At 35.3% G+C, this 21050-nt stretch overlaps 5 protein-coding genes across 6 annotated transcripts; 2 read left to right on the top strand and 3 right to left on the bottom strand.

The window, feature by feature from the left end:
• The first annotated feature begins 1006 nt into the window (after nucleotides 1–1006).
• On the top strand, nucleotides 1007–3240 carry LOC143916768 (mitochondrial nicotinamide adenine dinucleotide transporter SLC25A51). Its single transcript, XM_077438015.1, has 2 exons — nucleotides 1007–1390; nucleotides 1677–3240. Exons 1-2 carry the CDS (start codon nucleotides 1277–1279, stop codon nucleotides 2397–2399), a joined length of 837 nt encoding a protein of 278 aa, XP_077294141.1. The 5' UTR covers nucleotides 1007–1276; the 3' UTR covers nucleotides 2400–3240.
• A 16-nt stretch (nucleotides 3241–3256) lies between these two features.
• On the bottom strand, nucleotides 3257–8208 carry LOC143916767 (uncharacterized). The gene is made up of 4 exons (XM_077438014.1): nucleotides 7940–8208; nucleotides 6356–6701; nucleotides 6099–6282; nucleotides 3257–4850 (listed from the first exon to the last, which is right to left on the bottom strand). Exons 2-4 carry the CDS (start codon nucleotides 6688–6690, stop codon nucleotides 4593–4595), a joined length of 777 nt encoding a protein of 258 aa, XP_077294140.1. The 5' UTR covers nucleotides 6691–6701; nucleotides 7940–8208; the 3' UTR covers nucleotides 3257–4592.
• Nucleotides 8209–9663: 1455 nt separating this feature from the next.
• Nucleotides 9664–12411, bottom strand: LOC143917411 (uncharacterized). 2 transcript variants are annotated; one of them, XM_077438917.1, is made up of 10 exons: nucleotides 12303–12411; nucleotides 11794–11962; nucleotides 11538–11694; nucleotides 11061–11243; nucleotides 10899–10995; nucleotides 10644–10820; nucleotides 10472–10567; nucleotides 10267–10401; nucleotides 10072–10182; nucleotides 9664–10003 (listed from the first exon to the last, which is right to left on the bottom strand). In XM_077438917.1, exons 2-10 carry the CDS (start codon nucleotides 11914–11916, stop codon nucleotides 9838–9840), a joined length of 1245 nt encoding a protein of 414 aa, XP_077295043.1. In that variant the 5' UTR covers nucleotides 11917–11962; nucleotides 12303–12411; the 3' UTR covers nucleotides 9664–9837. The 2 variants fall into 2 exon arrangements, with proteins under 2 accessions (XP_077295043.1, XP_077295042.1); XM_077438916.1 differs by having other exon boundaries at nucleotides 12162–12378.
• Nucleotides 12412–13546: 1135 nt separating this feature from the next.
• Nucleotides 13547–14578, top strand: CNPYb (FGF signaling regulator protein canopy b). The gene has a single exon (XM_077437952.1). The coding sequence runs from the start codon at nucleotides 13738–13740 to the stop codon at nucleotides 14380–14382; it is 645 nt and encodes a 214-aa protein (XP_077294078.1). The 5' UTR covers nucleotides 13547–13737; the 3' UTR covers nucleotides 14383–14578.
• Nucleotides 14579–14625: 47 nt separating this feature from the next.
• Nucleotides 14626–20483, bottom strand: Fip1 (Factor interacting with poly(A) polymerase 1). Its single transcript, XM_077438751.1, has 9 exons — nucleotides 20229–20483; nucleotides 19887–20144; nucleotides 16455–16623; nucleotides 16171–16386; nucleotides 15899–16020; nucleotides 15664–15820; nucleotides 15333–15595; nucleotides 15149–15261; nucleotides 14626–15076 (listed from the first exon to the last, which is right to left on the bottom strand). Exons 1-9 carry the CDS (start codon nucleotides 20481–20483, stop codon nucleotides 14950–14952), a joined length of 1680 nt encoding a protein of 559 aa, XP_077294877.1. The 3' UTR covers nucleotides 14626–14949.
• Between the last annotated feature and the right edge of the window lie 567 nt (nucleotides 20484–21050).

The following is a 21050-nucleotide window of genomic DNA, read 5'->3' as shown; positions in this document are numbered from 1 at the left end:
AACGTCCGGATGCGGACAAGGCATTAACAAGAAGAAGAATATAATATAATTTTGTGAAAAAATATTGGTAGATATGTAAGTGCATATGGTAAACGGTTCTGTGATTATTCCGTACAGAGCGATCTCGCATATGTCACTAAAATTTCGATCACGGAACATCTGGCACCCGAAAATTCCATCCATCGAGAGCTGCCCACATGAAATATCATACTAACGAGAGCTGGAGTTCCAGATTATTCGATATTCGCGGTTTTCATAGCAACGATTTTCAAGGAAATAATCCGTTTACCATTTTAAAAGGGCTGGACACCAGCGCCTTGTCCATACAAACGTATTACACTTCTCCCTTCCTCAATTATGGCACTAGAGAAATTATTTTTTAATCTGCTATGGATATCCACCATTGGCATGCATCTGTGCTTTTATTTTTTTGATTAGCTATTTTTTATAGGACCTAGGAGCCGCTAAATAACTATAAAATCGCTTCTTTTTTACACCCACGAAAATAGTCCAGTGTGCTTATTTAACAGTCGATTATAAAAAAAATACGCACACAGTTGCATATAAAATATCTTTCTCATACCGATGATGAAATTTTTTAAAAATTGGTTCAGTTTCGGAGGAGAAAACTGGAGAATACGAAACCTTTTTGTCGATTTATCTGGTCGAAGCGAAACTGTCGCATTCACTCAATATATATATTGATATATATTGTCGCATTCACTCAATATATATATATATATCGAAGAAAGGAACGGCAACAAAATTAAGGTTTCGAGTATACAGCCCTCTTAACGGCCTAACGGGTAAAGCACTAGTCCAAAAATAATCATAGTGCCAATCACAACTGACTACAACCGAAAGTAAAAATTGGAGTCTAAGTCTGGATTTGTTTATGAATATTTAGATTAAGCAATGCTTAGTTCCAGTTTATTTTTTAAAACGATTATAAATTTAGCAAAATATATGGTCATAATTTCAGAGATTATCAAAGTACATGTGTGTGCTAATGTCATATGACAGACCGATGGCAGCTCGATCTTTGTTCAGTGTTTACTTCAGTGTTCACATCAATTAAAATTCCTCTTTCATGACTTTTCAAATCCTACCAAACACTGTATTCAGAATTTTATCGCCCCTTTCAAAATTCATTTTTATCTAACCTCAAAATCCTGACTTATCAAAAATGCCACCCCCTATCAGCTGGAATCATTTAATTTCTAATTAATTAAATGACCTAAAATTATTTCGTCATATTTACTATTATTCCTGCAATATGACTGTTAAAACTGCAGCTGTCTTCGATTGGAGAGAGTTTGCCTGTGGTTGGGGAGCTGCATTTGTAAATATTACTATAAGCTACCCAATGAATAAAGTCATATTTAGACAGGTATTCTAAAAATGTTTTCTATTTGGACCTTTTAGTCGCCAAACAATGTATCTCCACTTTTTAGTATTATTTCAATTTTAATAAAAGATTTATTTATTTATTTTTCAACTTATATCTCCCACAAAAGTAATACGTGTAGCTACTTTAATAATAGTGCGTTTTTCAGTTTGAAAATTTTCTAGATAGATTTTTCGGCTCACGGAGTTGACAGATTTAGCTTCTGAAAGGTTCATTTTACCGACATGACTTTTGGATTCTATTTAATTCGTATTATGTAATAATTTAGATGATTCATGGAGTGAAGACGACGTCTGCATTTCAAGAACTGCGTAATGAAGGGTTGGTTTGTCTTTACAGAGGAATACTGCCACCGCTATGTCAAAAGACTCTTTCAATGTCTTTGATGTTTGGCGTCTACGAGGAATGCAGAAAGCCATTAATGGCCACCGATATGAATCCATACATTGCGAAAACAATCGCTGCCATAATAGCTGGAAACATCGAAGCCATCCTAATGCCATTCGAACGAATTCAAACTTTACTCATCGATCCTTCATACAACACGAAATTTAAAAACACAAAGCACATTGCTTTGTATATAAGACGTAATTACGGTATGAAGGAATTTTATAGGGGTCTAGTACCCATACTGGTACGCAACGGCCCTTCAAATGCGTTATATTTTATTATTAGAGACGAATTACATCAAAGACTCCCGAAGCAAGATAAAGTATTGTATCAAACCGCTCAAGAGTTCTTGGCGGGTGCTTCTATCGGAGCGTTTTTAAGCACACTGTACTATCCGTTAAACGTTATCAAATTTAGTATTCAAACCAAATTGGGTGGACCTCACCAATCTATGATTCAGGCATTCAAGACCGTATATAAAGAAAGAGACTGTAAAATTAGGAATTTCTATCACGGTGCTTCGATGAATTGCACTCGGGCGTTTCTTAGTTGGGGCATTATAACTGCTGCTTATGAACTGTTTCGAAATGTTCTGTATTGATTTTTTGATCATACACATATGTTCATGTAATCAGAAACCACGTTAGTGTTTTGAATACTTCTCAGAGCTAATATATGTATAACTGAAAACGATACAATGCTTATATATGTATGTACTAATGGTACATACATGATGTGTGTATCAGTTTGTAAATAAACAAAATGTGATCAAAAGAATCCATTTTACTATTTAGTCATTTTCCTTAGAGTAATTTATATGGACTTTTGTATGCACATGCAAATAAAAATGTAGAACTGTACATAATGATAAATTAACTAGTGTAAATTTAGACATTACACAAATGTTGAAAATTGCGATGAATAACTGTTACAAATTATTTGTTAAGATTTTATAACGTTGACAGCTGAATTTTTGTATAATTGTATATTAATTAACATGAATTCATAAATTTTTTAATCATCTATTAGTATTTTAAATATGCTTTATTTGTTTGCTAATTATTGTAGTTTAATATACCAAATTGTTTTGTATAAAATTTTTTTTTTATTATAATTTTATAGTGGTACATATTATGTTACAAAAAAATGCTCAATTTCTTACTTTGAATGTAAATATCTCATTAAAATCATGCTATGTACAATTTAAACAAATTATTAATTTCACTATCTTATGAAATTAAAGCAGCCAATTATTTTTAATCTAATGAAATATTGTTAAATTTTTACTTGTTGATATTTTATATATATATTATATTATGTTGATTTTAAATGTTTTGCTATTTATTTTTTATTTATAATAATTTATGCTTCTACATAATGCTGTGAAATGTACTAAATTATTTTATAAAAAGTACAAATGTTTTCTTAAATAAATTGTTGTGAATAATTTACTGAGTTTGTAAATGTTGAATCATTTTTATTTCCTGTAAAATATTATGCTCCATACCTTATAAATTAAACAAAAACAAATCTTCTGGAATTAATTTCATTTATCTAATTAAAACTTAATTTAAACAATGCACAGTGTAAGCAAATATAATTAGCATTGAATGCATAGTACAATATACATACATATATTTACAGGTTATTAATTTTAATATAATGTAAGTATATGTAACAGTCGAAGTGTATTTTCAGTTGTAATATATTCCAACTGGCGTTTTGGATCATTCATATCCGAATACAATTCAAATAGTAAATAATATCTTTACACGCGCAAATACACTTTCAACAATGTGCATCAGTTGTAATATAACAGTTGATTTTTGACAGCTCTGATGTTTTTACGAATGCTTCAGAATTCAATAGTGCGTTAATATTTGCTAGATATTACGAATAAAGGCAATGACTATCATATTACTATAACTAAATATGTTTTCAAAACAAAAATATGACTTTCCAACTCAATTTACTCGTCAAGTAACGTTTTCACGAAAACCTGACCTCTCCATCTAACCTTGTACCAACCTATAGTTGAACTGTATTTTCAGTTGCAATATATTCTAACCAGTTGGAATGTAATTTACCATATGAATCAACTAACGTGGGTTAGACGGAATATACTAGTAAAAATATATTACAACTGAAAATACACTTCAACTATAACGGTAGCTGATACCAGGTTACATGGAATATATTCCAACTAGTCAAAATATATTACATCTAGAAGATACACTTCAACTGTAACAAATACATATGTACTACAGTCACAAGATTTTCGTTGAACGATTGGGAAGGTACGATAAACAATTGTTTAAAACTTAAATTTAACTTAAAGCGATTTACAAATAAACTAATTGTATTTTCGATATTTTACGACTCTTGTACCAATTTACATATGTACATACATTAACGTACATACTAATTGTATTCACAAAATTTGTACTACAGGCACTGTCAAACGATAGGTAATAATTATTTATTACAAAATCACGTCGTATTGGCAACACATTAATTAATTTATAAATTATAAAATTAGTCTTACACACCATATAAAATTACCTTAACTTTTGCTTAATGAGCATTTTGTATAACAAAAGTTATGTCATGCATGTATAAAAAAACTTATTAGATTCTTCATCTGTTTAGATTTTATTAGTAGTTAAAACAAAACCACAATACCTCATGTAATCTTCATAAAAAATTATTCAAATAACAATTTGCGAAGGTGTAAACAAAAATGTCTTCAAAGAAGAATCTTAATGGAATCCAACTGGAATAGAAAATGCACAGTTTATTTTCCACAACACGTTGATATATGTCTGTCTTTGTATGCTCTGATAGAATTAAGCACGGTGACGGCAATCCAACTGAAAACCAAAAACCAAGCACACACGAGTCCCAGTTGTAAAGACACACCGGTGTTGATGTAATCTATCCGTCGACGTTCGAATATATATTCCGGCTGCAGATAATCCATAAAATCGAATATGGCTTTGCATCCCAGACGCGAATAGATTGCAGTGGCATGATCTCCAGTGGCACGGAGCGTCTGAAAATTCATCGCACATGATCACTCTGTTGAATCGAATTTATTTTATTTTTTATTTTATTTTATTTATTGAAAAATCAACAGACAACAAGATGTAGACATGCATAAAAACAAAGAGTAAATATATAATATATATAACATCCAAATCCAATTACAGATTTTTAAAAGATGATTAAAAATGAAAAAGATAAATACAAGATAAACAAATGAAAAAGAAATGAATAAAAGCAATAACATGACAAAATAGCACATTGCATAATTAAACTATATTATTAAAATATTGGAAAAAGGTTATACAATATAAGAAGAAATGGAAATTTACAAAAATAAACAAATGAAAAGGGTAAATACAAGATAAACAAATGAAAAGGAAAATAATGAAAGCTATAACATGACTAAATAGCAAATTGCATAACTAAACTTTAGTATTAAAATATTGGAAAAAGGTTATAAAATATAAGAAGAAATGGAAATTTACAAAAATAAACAAATGAAAAAGGTAAATACAAGATAAATAAATGAAAAGGAAAAGAATGAAAGCTATAACATGACTAAATAGCACATTGCATAACTAAACTATAATATTAAAATATTGGAAAAAGGTTATAAAATATAAGAAGAAATGGAAATTTACAAAAATAAACAAATGAAAAAGGTAAATACAAGATAAATAAATGAAAAGGAAAAGAATGAAAGCTATAACATGACTAAATAGCACATTGCATAACTAAACTAAAGTATAAAAATTTTGTAAATATTGGAAAAAGGTTATAAAATAGAATAGAAGAAGAAATTAATCAATCGGTCAAGATTCTCTTGATGTTAGTCCTGAATTAATGTAGGGAAATACCGAACAGATCAACCTGATTCAGCTCCCCATTAAACATACGATAAACACGCTGCAGATAAGAATATTTTTGGGAATTAGTATTGAAAGGATTAAGTGAAAAGAGTGCAACGTGTCTAGAATACCGAACTGGGATCCTGAAATTAACCTTATTCAGTAAATCAGTACAGTCAAGGAAACCATTTATGAGCTTAAAGAAGAATGTAGCATCAGTAAGTCGTCGCCTGACAGAAAGATTTTTAAAATATCGGGAACAGTATAATGGGTATAGGTAGGAAAAAGGTAGCGTAAGGATTTAATAAATTTAAGTTGAACTTTCTCAATACAATTAATATAGGATAAATAAAAAGGTGACCAGATAATTGAACCAATGGTTTATGGTTTGTCCTGTGTTGATTTACCTTCACTAAGTCGCCTCTGTATTCGTTGCAAGTTCTATAGTATCCTTTCGTCAATAATGAAGCGTAAACAATGGAGTATACCACAAATATGGAACTGAATACGGCAGCCGGTATCCAACAGTACGATACACCATCTGTGGTTCTGGATTCAGCTCTCGCCGTCATCATTACAACTTCACCTTCTCTGTAATAAACATAAACATTGAAAATTTGATAGAAAAGTAATTTTGTTATATAGAATTTCCGTTCATATTTACCTCTGTTCGACTGTTGATACATTTTCATTTTCGTATTTGCCCACACCGTTGATGCAAACCCTTTTTAAATGGTATCCGGCCATCACAAGTCCAAAGGCAATAATAGGCAATGGTCCGTACACTGCCCAAAGGCATGTGGAAATGTGCCCACCTTCAAAATAAGATGCCGTTGTTCTTGCATTCAGAATACAGCCACAATTAGTATCGGCGCAGAAGTTGAGGATTTCTTTCCAATGATTCCAAGCAACGGCAAAGCAAACGCTTGAAATCACCGATATGGCCACTATCCACGCATAGAGCCAAGCTAAACGTCTCTCATCTCTATATTGACCCATTTTTTTGGAATCTGCAATGAATCAATACATAGTATTAAAAATATCATTTGTCAAGAAATTTTTACACAATCCAAATATGTCATCTTAATTTTAAGTTTAGGTTTATTTTTGTCCGGACATCAAATCTATTATACAATATATAGCCAAGAGTATGGCTCTGTGTATACCGGGATGTTACCGGGTTCGATCCCGTGCTAATCTTTAATACTGCCGGTCGTTTAATAAAGTCAATCGTTTCCTATCAGAGTTTGCCAATTTATCTGATTTCTCTATGGATTAATTCATTAATTAATTAATTGTGAATTTCATGTTCTTCAGCCTCTTGAAATACAGCGAATTATTTATTTATATAGCAAACTGCTAATACATATAATACAAAATAACAAAACAACAAAACAACAACAAAAAATTATAAATCATCTTCCACAAAGGTATCGATTAACACCCTTCAAGAAAGCATCAATGTTATTATAACTTCTAATGCTTTCAGGAAGGGCATTATACATTTGAACACCTCTGTGAAAAACACCTCCTGCAGCTTTAGCTTTCTTAACTCTACCTATAATTAATTTATTCCTATTTCTCGTTTTATAATTATGTATATCTCTATTCCTAACTATATGATTATTACAATATTTGGGTAATAGATTCTTATCTAGCGTATAGCTTATTTATGTAATAAAAAAATGCTGTAATGATTCTAATTAATTGTCTAGAAAGGCGCATTGGGACCTACCTGCTAGGCCTTCCTGGCATAGATATCTATGTAAAAATAAAATATTAACGAGTTCGAGATGGCTTTAAATATACATATATAGGAAATTTAAATGTATAAGTATACATACATGGCACAGTAATTGATCTGGTCTATAGTAATACTCATTTTATAAAACACATTATTTTATTTATATATTCATACCAGGAAGGCCTAACAGGTAAACCCAAAGCGCCTTCCTGGCCAATTACAAAAAAATGTGATAATCATTGAATAGATAAAGAAAAAAAACACATACATACACACAAACACATTGATTTGATGGCGTCCTATGAACATAACGCCCATACCATACTTTCTCATAAACAATCACCACAAATATTGATTCAATTGTGATATAGAGTTCAAATTTGCCATCAGAAGCAAGTTCAAAATATAAGGAGGCAAAAAAAATAGTGATTAATCCCGATAATTGATGAGAAATCTCGTATGCAGTGCAGTGTTCGTACTATGTAAATGAGCAAATCTACTCACATGTATTCACCAAAGTATTTCACACGTTTGAAAATGTAAATTTTCAAAGCGTTCCACTTGTAAGAGTTGTAATATTGCAGTATAGAGCCTTTGGCATCAGGATCTGTTGTAAACAACAACAACAGAGTGCAGCTTAGCGTGACTGAGTAGTCAACTTGGGTCACCAACACCAATGTATGGGGAAAACTTGACTGGTGAGTATTTTTGTTGTGTGTGTGTGAGGAGGCACACCCACTTGTGATACACCTCTACACTCACCTGCTGTATCTATAATCTGATATACAGGTGCGTGTATGCGTGCTTGATAAGCTGATAGACGACTCGTGTACGATAGCTCTTAATTTGATTTTATGAAAACCGAGTCAATTGTATTCCTTAACTTTACATCCAAGAATTAAAAAAATCAACGACAGTTGAAGGCAACTAGTTGAAATTTACCGAATTAAAATCCTATTGAAGGAACCTTGAGTAATATCCCAACGGACCGTTAATAAACTGATACAATTGATGGGAAATATTATAAACGGGCATTGTATTATTTATGTATATACATTTTGACGGGTCTACCTCACGGGCCGGAATGTGAAATTACCGAAAACGCAAATATCGGAAGGCAAAGATCGAAAATCGAAAGATCTTAAGTCGAAAGGTCAAAACAAAAGGGTGCATGGTAAACGGTACATGCTCACGTACATACTCACTTAATTTGCGCGAGCAGGATACAACAGGAACAAGAGGAACAGGCTTTTCCTCCCGTATTCTGCGCGCGCACATTAATACAGGAGGAAAAGCCTGTTCCTCTTGTTCCTGTTTTATCCTGCTCGCGCAAATTAAGTGAGTATGTACCGTTTACCATGCACCCTTTTTTTGATCTTTCAATTTTCGATCTTTGCCTTCCGATATTTGCGTTTTCGGTAATTTAACATTCTGGCTCGTCACGGAGACCGATATAATACATATGAGCGTTTAAAAAATGCGCAATTTTTCCAGATTTTTGACTTTTGCAGTCTATATGTCTATACCCTTCTGGTATAAACACAGATTACCTAAACACAATCTGCTTTAGGTCATCGACTTTAGAGAGTCTTTAATTAATATTATATATTAGATGTATTATGAGCATTTATAAGAATTGTAAATAGGTTTTTGAGCCCTTTTTCCTATTACGCTGTACATATTAACATTATAATAATATAATACTATGATTACTAACAAAATTAATTTAAAATTGTAAAATAGAAAATGATCAGTACATCAGTAGCTATTAAAATAGATATAAGATGTATTGTGAACATAATTTAGTAATAATAAAAAGCATTTAAAAATCAAAATCAAACATAAAAAAAGTAATTATGATTTTGAATAAAAACACCAATATTTTTTTTTTACTACCGCCATCTATGTATAAAATTAATGACTACCAACTGTGTCACCGAGATTAAAAATCTTCGGACCTGAAATGCTTCTTATACGATATTTTATCTCTATCGTAATTGCGGAGGCTCCATTTACTTATATTGATAACCAAAATGAGCAATATGGCAAAGTATGAAAACGATCGGATAAGAGACAAACTTTTTCCTGAATTGTAATCGTAAGTGAAACGTAAATGAGGTATGTATAAAAGCATACAAATAAAAGCTAGCTCTCAAATCTTAGTACATATATACATATTAGAAATGGTTTCATATTTCCATACTTACATAAATAAAAATGACTAATTTACAGTAATCCTTTTATTATCTGGATACGTTAATTAACATCAAGTACTTTAATTAGACCTATACGTCATATGTCTCATCCAGTAATGGGTCTAAGCATTGCATTCAAAGAGGATACAAAAAAAAACATTTTTTGACATTGTATAATTTTATTTCAATGATATAACTATGTAAATTTTATTCAGCGTATAAAACAGACACTACATTAGTTGGTACAACACCATTCTCGCGATTTTCTATTGTACTTGGAATATTAATATCTTTTTTTAAACCATTATGATATTTTTTGTTGTGATTATCCAAATGATACTTGAGTGTAAAATACTTTCGACAGGTTCCGCAACTGTTAAAATAAATATTATTAAAACATATTATATAAAAAAATATAAAACAACCATACGAAATTATAACCTGAATGCCTTCATGCCCAAGTGAGTCAACTTGTGTCTAGTGAGAACATACGAATAAGTGAATTTCTTGGAACACAAATCACATTTGTACGGCCTTTCACCTCTATGACATCTGCAAGATCGATTTAAAGACTCATATTAAATAATCGGTTGTATACATTAACTATTGATATTTAAAGTAAGCAAATATAAAAACCTTTCGTGTTTAAAACGGCTGCCCCAATCTGCAAAACACTTTTCGCAATACACACATTTGTAAGGTTTAACTCCGGTGTGAACCATGGAATGTTTTTTCATGTCGTTCAACACATGGAATGATTTACCACAAGTGCTGAAAATAACGTTGGATTTGATTTAATCTAATTAATAAACAAATATTAAATTATAACTTATTTAAACACCTGCACATGTAGGGTTTTTCACCAGTGTGACGACGTAGATGATCTCGTAGACTTCCTTTATTTTTGAAAGATTTACCACATTGATCACACACCAATCTGCATGTAAAATATATAACTCTATTTTTATTTTTGTTCGTAAGTTATGTATTCATAATTAATGGACATTGCGTACAATGGTGGACTAGGTTTAAATGGCAACTGTCTACCATTGGAATCATAGTAAATTTTTTTTGGTCTGCCTCTTCGTTTTCCTTTACTCGGGAAGTTCTGATCACTAGAACTTTTGCCATCCTTACTATCTATACTTATAGAGTTTGGCTTTTGGAATTCTTCTCGTTGACCAACTAACCTGTAATCAAATATTGTACATTTACAATTCTTCGCGGAAAACTGAGATTGATTTTAAATCAAATACAAATCTAATAACTTTTCAAAATGTTTATCCATTATGTCACTTGATTTTGAAACATCATTTTCAAATACAGCATTCGATGAGCTTGTTTCATCGTAAACATTTTCTAAAACTTAAATATGAATTGTAATACGAATAAATAGCAAAAAATATATTACATAAATTCTAAAATTATACCATTCTTATGATTATCATCCAATGAAATATCTTTAATTGTGCTGACGTTCTGACGGGTTGAATATTTTTTTACATTCTGATGAGCAACGATGATGGAACGCTTTCTTTTGGCAATATTTTTATGTCGGAGGTCAGAATTATCATTAACTTTATCGTCCAAATCAGTCGATAAAAAATGCATCACTGAAAAAAAAATTGGTCTTGTAGCATTCTTGGAATATCCAAATTACATCTCAATTTTTAGAACAGGCTTGAGCAAATCACATCCACTGAACTACATATTTTGGATAAACAGAAAGAATAAAGAAGAACGCATTTAGCATTAAAATTCAAATGGATGATTACTATATATCGATCGTAACACTATTGTATCTATCGTGCTTTTAATTTCAGCTGAAAGCAAATTGTTAAAAATCATAATAAAAAGCTAACAATCTGAGAAACACTACTGAAACCTGATTTTGAATAAGAACTCACATTCATGGTGGGAAAATGTACAATTATTATTAAGTTTTAGGTAACTTTTCAATTTTTGATCACTATTTTCGCATTGAGTTTTAAAATTGTAAGCGACGTTCAAATTTTCGACACACAGCGTACATATATTATTTGGAAGTATGTCATCATCTGAAATCTAAAGAAAAATAGATGCAATGTAATAATTGTATACAATTGGATTATGCTAATATTTCATATATCTCGATGAACGTTGTTATGTTATTTGAATACATACGTTAACCGAAGAGCAGGTCATAATTTTGTGCTGCAGATTCTGTTCCCCAAAGAAGGAGACCAGAGGACCTTCGCCGCGAAGACAGACACGGCACCACATCGTACCGGTTTTGGCATTTGACATTGACAGGATGTGAACGAAGCTTTATAAAGACTGCGCTCACACTTACCTGCCATGAAAATTTGATCAATTTAATCAACGTTATGTTAAAACATAATAGAAATAAAATCGCTGCTAAATTTTCATCAATCGTTTAGAAAATTTCTGAATCATTATTGTGTACACCGAGGACATCATTAATGATGAGTTTACCAAAAAAACTGGCACATAAAACTTCAGATTAAATGAAATTGTCACAATAGACTTACTCAGGCTTGTCAATGTCAAAAGCGGGTTTGTAATGACTAAAATCGGCGCCAAATATGGGTTAACTATTGTCAACCTTTTTGATTTTGCTCTCTAGCTTTGTAGGACAATAATAATCGACCCTTTTTCCTGGAAAATGGAACCCGAGTGAGAAGTCTAGCAATAACACTTGACAATCAGCTGATTTATGAATCTAATTCTACCATAGAAGTAGAATGCACAGAATCGCTCTCAGTTTCCAAAAATGTTGCTACAAAAACTCTGCGCGGCAGAGTTTGTTCATTGTTTGCTAAACTTTGTCTCTCTCTCTTGTCTCTCTTCTGACTTTCCGTCTCTCTCTTCGATGGCTCGTTTTCAGAAGATACTTTTGTTAACAATGACCATTCTATGCATTCTACATACAAGAAAATAAGCTCAATCTGAATTAGCCTATTGTTTAATAGTAATCTATATATGAGTGTGTGTGTATATCGTTTTCTATATAGGAAAGAGTACGAGTATTATCTACCCTTCTCCTTTCCTTTTGAACATGCTTGGGTCTAATTCCCTTGAGCTTCGTTTGGTTTGGTTCTCCAGCTTCTAAGTGGTAATACGTCATGCCCGTCGTTGTTGGAACAATTGGGATTTACGTCCCTAATAATTCTATGCGTGGTAGACATCATCATTTGATGATTGTACCTCCTGCCCGCACAGTAATTTATCGGACGGCTCTCCTATTGCTAATGCTTTTGTTTTTTTATGATTATGTATAAATATATTTTTGTCTTTATATTGTGGCGGCTCGCTATACGACATGGTCGAGTTTGGTTACCTTCCTGCGAGTGGGGACCAACTCGGCTGGGTTCGGAGAGCGGCTACTCACTCTGCCTTCAGTTGTCATAAATAAAACACGTGCATTAACATGCCAGTCGTCTCATTCGTTCATTCCCCATAATATTAATGTACATTTTTTTAATCTCTCTCTCTCTTCTATTTGTTATATTTTCGACCATTGTGGGGCATTAGGGATTCCTGTAATGCCACAATGGTCCAAACTTAAATAAATTGATAGAAGCAAAGATATGTCTTCGGAAACGAAGTACACAGAATGATCGTATCCGTTCTTTGAACGTTCATTCGGTTCGATGATTACTTGTCAAATTTGAACCGGTCACAGGACAACCGGTCGCTTTAGATCGGTCACACGTGATCACCCGTCACCTTAAAACTGGTCACACCTTAAAATCGATCAACCAGTTTTCTCATGACCGATTTTAGGGTGTGACCAGTTTTAGTGTGACGAGTGATCACGTGTGACCGGTTGTCCTGTGACTGGTTCACATATGACTAGTCCGTTTACCCGTTCATTCTTATACTTATTTCACGAAATTTTTTTTATGTTCTATACTATCATTTTTTTTTTCTAACAAACAGACTAACTTTGAAAGTACATATCATTCTTGAAATAAGATATCTTTGATATCAAAAACGTTCGGTTTTCAATTAGGGGGATTGAAATTTACGAACGTTCGATAATCCAAGCCAATCACTGACAGATACGTGTTCGTAGTTATCTGTCAGTGCCATACCAACACAGACATGGAGTTGAGGTCGCGCCTAAAAATCTTTAGTTGGATATTGGTGACTTTTTGCATTGCTGTTGCATCAGCAGACTCCATAGCTGAGGAAGAACATGGCGTTCGTTATGCGGATTCGTGCGAAGCCTGCAAACTGCTAGCCCTAGAACTGAGCGGACGCCTGCAAGAGACCGGTCGGTCGCATGACGTGATCGAGACGGGGTATTCTCTGGACGACGTGGCCCCGAGGAAACGAACCAGCTATCACAAGTCCGAGCTGCGACTGATCGATTCCCTCGACGGAATCTGCCAACGCATCCTCGACTACAACATCCACAAGGAACGGACCGACAGCACGCGTTTCGCCAAAGGTCAGAGCCAGACATTCAAGACGCTCCACGGTTTGGTGGACAAAGGCGTCAACGTCAACTTGGGCATTCCTTACGAGTTATGGGACAAGCCGTCCGTCGAAATCACCACGCTCAAAGCGCAGTGCGAGACGCTGCTGGAGGAGTTCGAAGAAGATATCGAGGATTGGTATTGGCACCACCAGGAGAAAACAGACCTCAAGCAGTACTTGTGCGTTGACCGCGTGCTTAAGGGTAAAAATACCTCCTGCCTTCGGGAGCAACTCAAAGGAGAAATCAAAGAAAAAAGCGAATTATAAACGCATTTATAAGTAAATCATCAAAACTTATATATTTCCATTCGAAGAGTCTAATTCAGTACCAGTTTTATTTATGTGCATTTATTTTGATAATTTATACTGTTCAATTTACTAACAATATGTATATGTAAGATTAAGAAAAATGTGATATCTAAAATAATAACCATTTTACAAATAAATCGATAAAAATAATAAATTTTTCTTATCATTCATTTCCTGTAAAAAATAATAAAAAACATCAATGAAAACAATTTTGCAAAATGTTCACACATATATTTTCATTTTTAAAATCAAAATCATAAACAAACAGCATCTCATGACTAAACGGAACAAGTCGCATATGTATGTAAAACAACATGAAAAAGATCATTTTATTACTTAGATATATAAAAATAACACGCATATTTACATTTTTACACGTATCAATATTGTCAAATGAGAAAAATTAAATACATATATTATCTTTCAAGTATAATTTAACGATTAAATTATTCCTGTCACTGATATCGTTTGCGATTATGAATTACGTAGCACTCTCAAAACAGTTCATCATTAATTACAACTACTTCAGTCACTGTCTTCTTTGTCTTTACGATGTGATGACTTTTTCTTAGATCTATGCCGAGATGACGGAGAGCGTGAGCGAGATTTGTGGCGGCGAGTTCGCGACCGGGACCGCTCCCTCCTGTGACTTCTACAAGGAAAAGAAAAAAACATTTTAACTGAAACATACGACACAATCACATATATTCAAAGGAAAACTAACTTTTCTCTTAATCTATCAGGTTTACTCGACCTTGACCTGTCGCGATCCCTATCTCTCTCTCTATTTCGATCTCTAGGCTCGGATGAATCGTGGTCATCTTTATCTCGTCCATCCTGAAAAACAAAACATGTTTTAAAATTCAACTACATGACTTAAATGCAGCCAACCCTAAGTACAAACTTACATCAAGGTCGTCACGATGTAACGAAAGATCTCTATCCCTCATGTCCATTTCCCTGTGGTGCATGTGCATATGTGAAGGCGCATATGATGGTGGGGGACCCGTAGGAGGTACACCGATAATTTGAGGATGAGGAGGCATTCCTGGCGGTGGACCCATACCAGGACCCATTCCTGGCATTCCCATAAGCGGCGGAGGACCCATCGGTCCCATAATCCCCGGAGTCAACTCTTTTATATCGGAAGGCGCCCAACCCGTTTTGTTGCCTAAATAATACACAAATTAGGAACAGTTCAACGTAAAGTTGATAATTTAAATAATTGAATGTTCTTACCCCAAGAATCCTCTTGGTGGTACGGGGGTGGATAAAACTGTTGATCAGAATTGTGGAAGAAGTCTCCGGGCGGCGGAGCCATCGCACCCGGCGGAGGAAGACTCATATCAGGGAACGGCTTGTTTCTAGAATACTCGCGTCGATCGGCAGTCATCACCTGCATTGATAAATTTTCGTAAGTTACAATGAAATACCGTATTATAACCACAATCAATACATTAAAAAACTCATTTACCTGGATAGAATTCTCTCGTACTGGAATTTGCATCGCCTGTTGATGTTCAGGACTTTCCTCATGCTGACCGGGGCCGTCTCTTCGACTTCCTACAACATCGATGGGACCAGTCAAATTACGTCCTGTAATTCACGACACAACTGTTTCTATGAAACTCAAAACTTCAAAACAATACGCCCAAATGTCGCGCAGTAGTTACTTTTATCTTTAACCGTAAAACGCTAACAATACCATACATTACACTATATAAAACAAACAAAATAATCCATTACCAGGCGGCGGACCGGCCTTTCTAGCATTTGCGAATCCTACCGAATACTTGCTATTATCGTTCAATATAGGAGTGGGATGACGAGGCTGTTGGATTCCTGTGATCGAATTACCACCCAACGGTATCAATCCGGCACCCGATTCGTGTATTCGCATTCTCTTTTGTCTCTCACAATACGCTCTCCACGTGTCTTCGTTGAATCCATAGTTGAAATAATCTTAAAATAGACCGAAAAGTTAACACCGTCTATTACGATCGACTATATTTACTATGACGATAAATAACCTGTAAGATCGGCGCCAGGCTTCCTCCAAGGTTTATCTTCCAATACATCTATATTAAACTCTTGAGCTGGAACACCGTTAATAGTGCCGACAGCTTCAAAATCATCTACGCTAAATTTCCCCGTATGTTTGTGTTTTTCAATTCCAGTTTGAGCTATCAGTCCACCTCTCTACAAACATAATAATAGCGATCAATTAAACCCAAACACTTTCAATATACGGTGACCATTTGTTTGCGAATACATACTATAAATTAAGGTGCAATATGTACATAATTCTTGTAAGTACAGATATAAGAGTTTGCCCAGATAATAATCTTCATTTATAAATGTACATTTATACACTCGTCTAATAAAAAGTGAGCACTGTTTCAAAAACTATACATTGTTGTGAAGTATGTACGAACAATAACCAGCGTGACAAAATAACCATTTTATGCAGTTAACGAACGTGCCTAGTGTGTATGGGTGGAGTGTTTGTGTACTAGCTAACTGCGTAGGAGGCACTTGGCCTTTGGCAAGCCCGACATAAAGACCGTTTGATCTAATCTGTGTGCATCATTTGGAATTCCTCGCATCCTGATCCTACAATTATATATCTTTTTCGTTTACTCGATGCTGAGTGTCATAGTCATTTCTACCATTTGGAATCCAGTGGCAGATCTATCTCCGCTCTTTCCGGTCTTGCACCAAGTTAAAAACAGCGTTTAGGGACAATCGCATCAATTATTTAATTTGATACGACTATATTATGGGAGATCGTATTCCCTCTCGCCCTTCCTCTAGTGACTACCAGCTTCTTTACATTCTCCATATTTTTCATACATGTTGAGGAGTTTCTTTGAAAATACCAATTATTTTAAAATGGAGGTATTTGTGCATCTTGCGGTCCATGGATGCACAGCATTCGCTTCGAGCACATTTCTAAGATATAACATTCTATATAAAGCAGTGGTGGCTGGTGAATAATTATATTGCGAGTTCACTAGTTTCAAAAAATAAGATAAAAACGATTCTTTTACAAGCAAAGGCGATAACTTACTACCTGAAAGACAATGGCATAAGAGACGACTCTAAGTAATAAGAAATAAGCGACTATAACTTTATAACAGTGATTTATACTAGCCTTTTTTTGTATGGAAATATATATGTTTCATGCGTTTAGAACACTCGATTGTCCACTTTCTCTTTCATTGGTATGACATTTTGTATGGAGAATGTTATGCTGAGGGAAACGCACCAGATGAGATAGATTATTGATGCACCAGGCTTGGTTAGGACAATTATATGTGCTATTGTCCTACCATATGTTTCATCAATGTAGAATATGCACAACTTCTTGAAAATATATTGATATAAATGTGCTTATTTTGACTGAAAGGTTCACCACATCAGTGCTATATAATATAATATACTCTCTTATTATAGAAAAAGTGCAAAAAGCATTTCTTCGTTTTCTTTATAAGAAAGAGTATGGGTACTACCCATATCTCTATCCTACTCCTTTCCTTTTGGGCATGCTTGGGTATAATTCCCTTGAACTTCGGAGAAACTTCTCGTTAATTCGTTTCGTTCTCCAGCTATTGCGTGGTAATACGTCATGCCCGTTGTTGCTGGAACAGTTGGGACTTTATGTCCCTAATAATTATGTGCGTGGTAGACATCATCATTTGATGGTTGTACCTGCTGCTCGCACAGTTCTTTTTCGAATGGCTCCTATTCCAAGAGCTATTCGACTTCTCAATGAAATCGTTGCTGCTGTCCCTGAATGTGATATTTTCCACCTTGGGGAGCGTAGATTATCGGATATTATTTTAACATATTTATCTGGTAACCTGCGCTCATCATTACTTTCTTAATTTGAATGTGATGAATGAGTGGAATCTTAATCTACTCTCTTCTATTTGGGCCTCCCTGTGATTTTATTTTTATTTATATTTTGTTTTATTTAATTTTACTTTTTCATTCTCCTTTGTATATTTTTATATACTATTTTAATTTTGTTCAGTGTAAACAAAGAATGGGATTTATGGATTTTATTTTTAATTTTTACACTTTTGTTATTTTTTTTCTCTCTGAATGATGTATTATTTTCATTTTGTTACTTTTTTTTTTATTATTTTATTTTACCATGTTTTCTGCTTTTGCTTTTTTCCTTTATTTACAGTTTACTTGTTTTTATATCATGTTTTTATATATTTTTCAAATGTAGGCCATTGTGGCGCATTAGGTTCTTCCTGTAATGCCACAATGGTCCAAAACTATTAAATAAATAAATAAATAAAAAACGATAGGGATGTATGTGGGTAACGTTTGTATGTTGTGAGTGCATCGACAAAGATGTAGATATCAAGAAAACAAATTTTGGAATTATCAAGAGTCACTATATTGATTTCGATTTCTATTTTAGTTCCGATTTCGGTTGCAACTTCAGTTACGATTACGAGTCATTAGTTGTCGTCATAAGACGACAACTGTTGTTGTTTGTTATTATAATTATACTTTCAACAATTGGGCAAAACGGGCATAACACATGTGTAGATTAAAGATGCGGTGTGGTGTATATAAGGTTGTCACAATGATAATATGCATTTATATTTTTGACCAGGTGCGTATCGAGTGCACGAATAGTTGCATCGGGTCACTAGTTTGGATTTGTCGTCGAATGTTATACTGTTAAATAAATATGGGTGTCGCAGTGGTCGAATGCGAATGCGAAAGCATAAATGAAATGCACGATATCTAAGGCTGTCCGCGCACTAGGCAGCCAGGCTGCCGCAGCCAAAATATTGAGCAGCCAGTTTTGACGGCCAGTAGTCACCTTTCCGTCAAGCGTAGAAGAAATAATTCTTTACCTCTTGTTTTGTAAGAAACGCAAAGCAAAGAGAAGATTTTGGATTCATTCATTCAAACAAACAGCGTTTCCAGAATTGAATGGAGAAAGATGGATTGAGATAGCAAATGTTTTCAATAAAAATGCAAATTTTCCCAATTGCATTGGTGCCATCGATGGTAAACATATATGTAAGATTAATAAAACCAAGCTTTCCTCACACTTTGTATTTGTGATTTCCTACCATCTTCGTCTTTTCACATCTCGATCACTATATTCTTCCGAAGACATATCCCATATTGCCTTACGATTTAATCCGTTACAGATAATCCTTGAAAGGTCACACAGTCTCTGGGATTCTATTCGCTATCCGCGGCGTAAAACTTCTGGCTGCTACGTCAAGTGCGCGGAGACTGAAGGCAGCCACATACATTCTACCTTGCAGGTTCTGGCTGCCGTGCAATCGTACGCGATCTATTGGCTGCCGCAGCCAGGAATTCTTGGCTGCCTAGCGCGCGGGCTCCAATGAGCCACCGTATGTTAGATTGGCTGCCTAGTGCGCGGCCAGTCTAACGAGCGAAATGAATAGACATAGACATACTTTAATATTGAGACTGGGATAAGTCTGCGGGGCACTCTTGATGTCTCCGAGGATGACTTTGACGTCGTCCTCGCTGTCGTCCGATTCGGAGTCTCCGTTCTCCTGGCTGTCGCCGTTGACGTCATCTCCGACGTGCTCGCCCTCCTCGAAGTGCTCGTCGTTGAAGTGCGAGTCGTCGTTGGTGGCGTCTTGCTCCTCCCCACCCCCCGCCGCCGCCTCCTCCTCCCCCTGCCCCCGCTCCTCCTCGAAGTTCTCCCTCTGAAACAACAGCGGGGTGTCATTACACTGACTTACCCGGATCGGATCAAACAGGTTAGGTTAGGTTAGGTTAGGTTGTCTCACGGCGAGCTGGTCCGCCGGCCCGTCCGGCCGGTCGTCTTGGGGCGCCTCTTCCGAGTCGGTGGGGGCGGCGTCGAGGGCGGGGGCGGAGGCCGAAGCGCGCCCCACCGCCCTCACCGCAGACCCCTCACCCTCGCCTTGGGGTGCGCCCCCGCCCCCACCTCCACCCCCGGCGGCGCCGCCGCCCGCGCCCCCCGGGCCGCCGCCCCCGTACAGCCACTCGTCCGCGTCTTCGACAGCCGCAGCCACGGACGCCATCGCGCCACACACTCGCCACTCGCCACTCGCCACTCAACACTCAACACTCAACACTCGAAACCCAACACACTCAAATACTATGCCGATGCCGGTCGCAGTCGCGGTCCCGCCCAGGCGCGCCAACTCATTTCTACCCCAACACGCGCGGCTGCCAATCTGCCAATCTATAATCCACCAATAGAACTGTACGAATATATAATTTTATTTTTATTTTTAAATGCTTTTTATTATTACGAAATTATATTCACAATACATCTTATATCTATTTTAATATCTACTTATAGGGGGGTTGAAGGTTTTGGACCGTTTCCCAGCCTATGGAAATTCAGTTGAATTTTGAAGAGGATCTTTATTACTCGATTAATACAGGTGTATTTGTATGTACAGTGAAGTAGGTAAAGGATTCACTGGAACGAGCTAGGTCGAGTTCCTGAAGCTCACTGGCATCTGGGGACGATGCACTGGTTTATAAAGGTGTTGCTTGAGCAACGCGTAGCTGGGCTGGTGAGATCACGTTCTGGAAGATTCCAACGGGGTCGAGGTGTTCCTTTGTGTTCGATGTTTGAT

Source organism: Arctopsyche grandis, chromosome 9 (assembly GCF_051622035.1).
Source record: "Arctopsyche grandis isolate Sample6627 chromosome 9, ASM5162203v2, whole genome shotgun sequence".
Classification (NCBI taxonomy): domain Eukaryota; kingdom Metazoa; phylum Arthropoda; class Insecta; order Trichoptera; family Hydropsychidae; genus Arctopsyche; species Arctopsyche grandis.
This window is presented reverse-complemented; position numbering and strand designations above follow the sequence as displayed.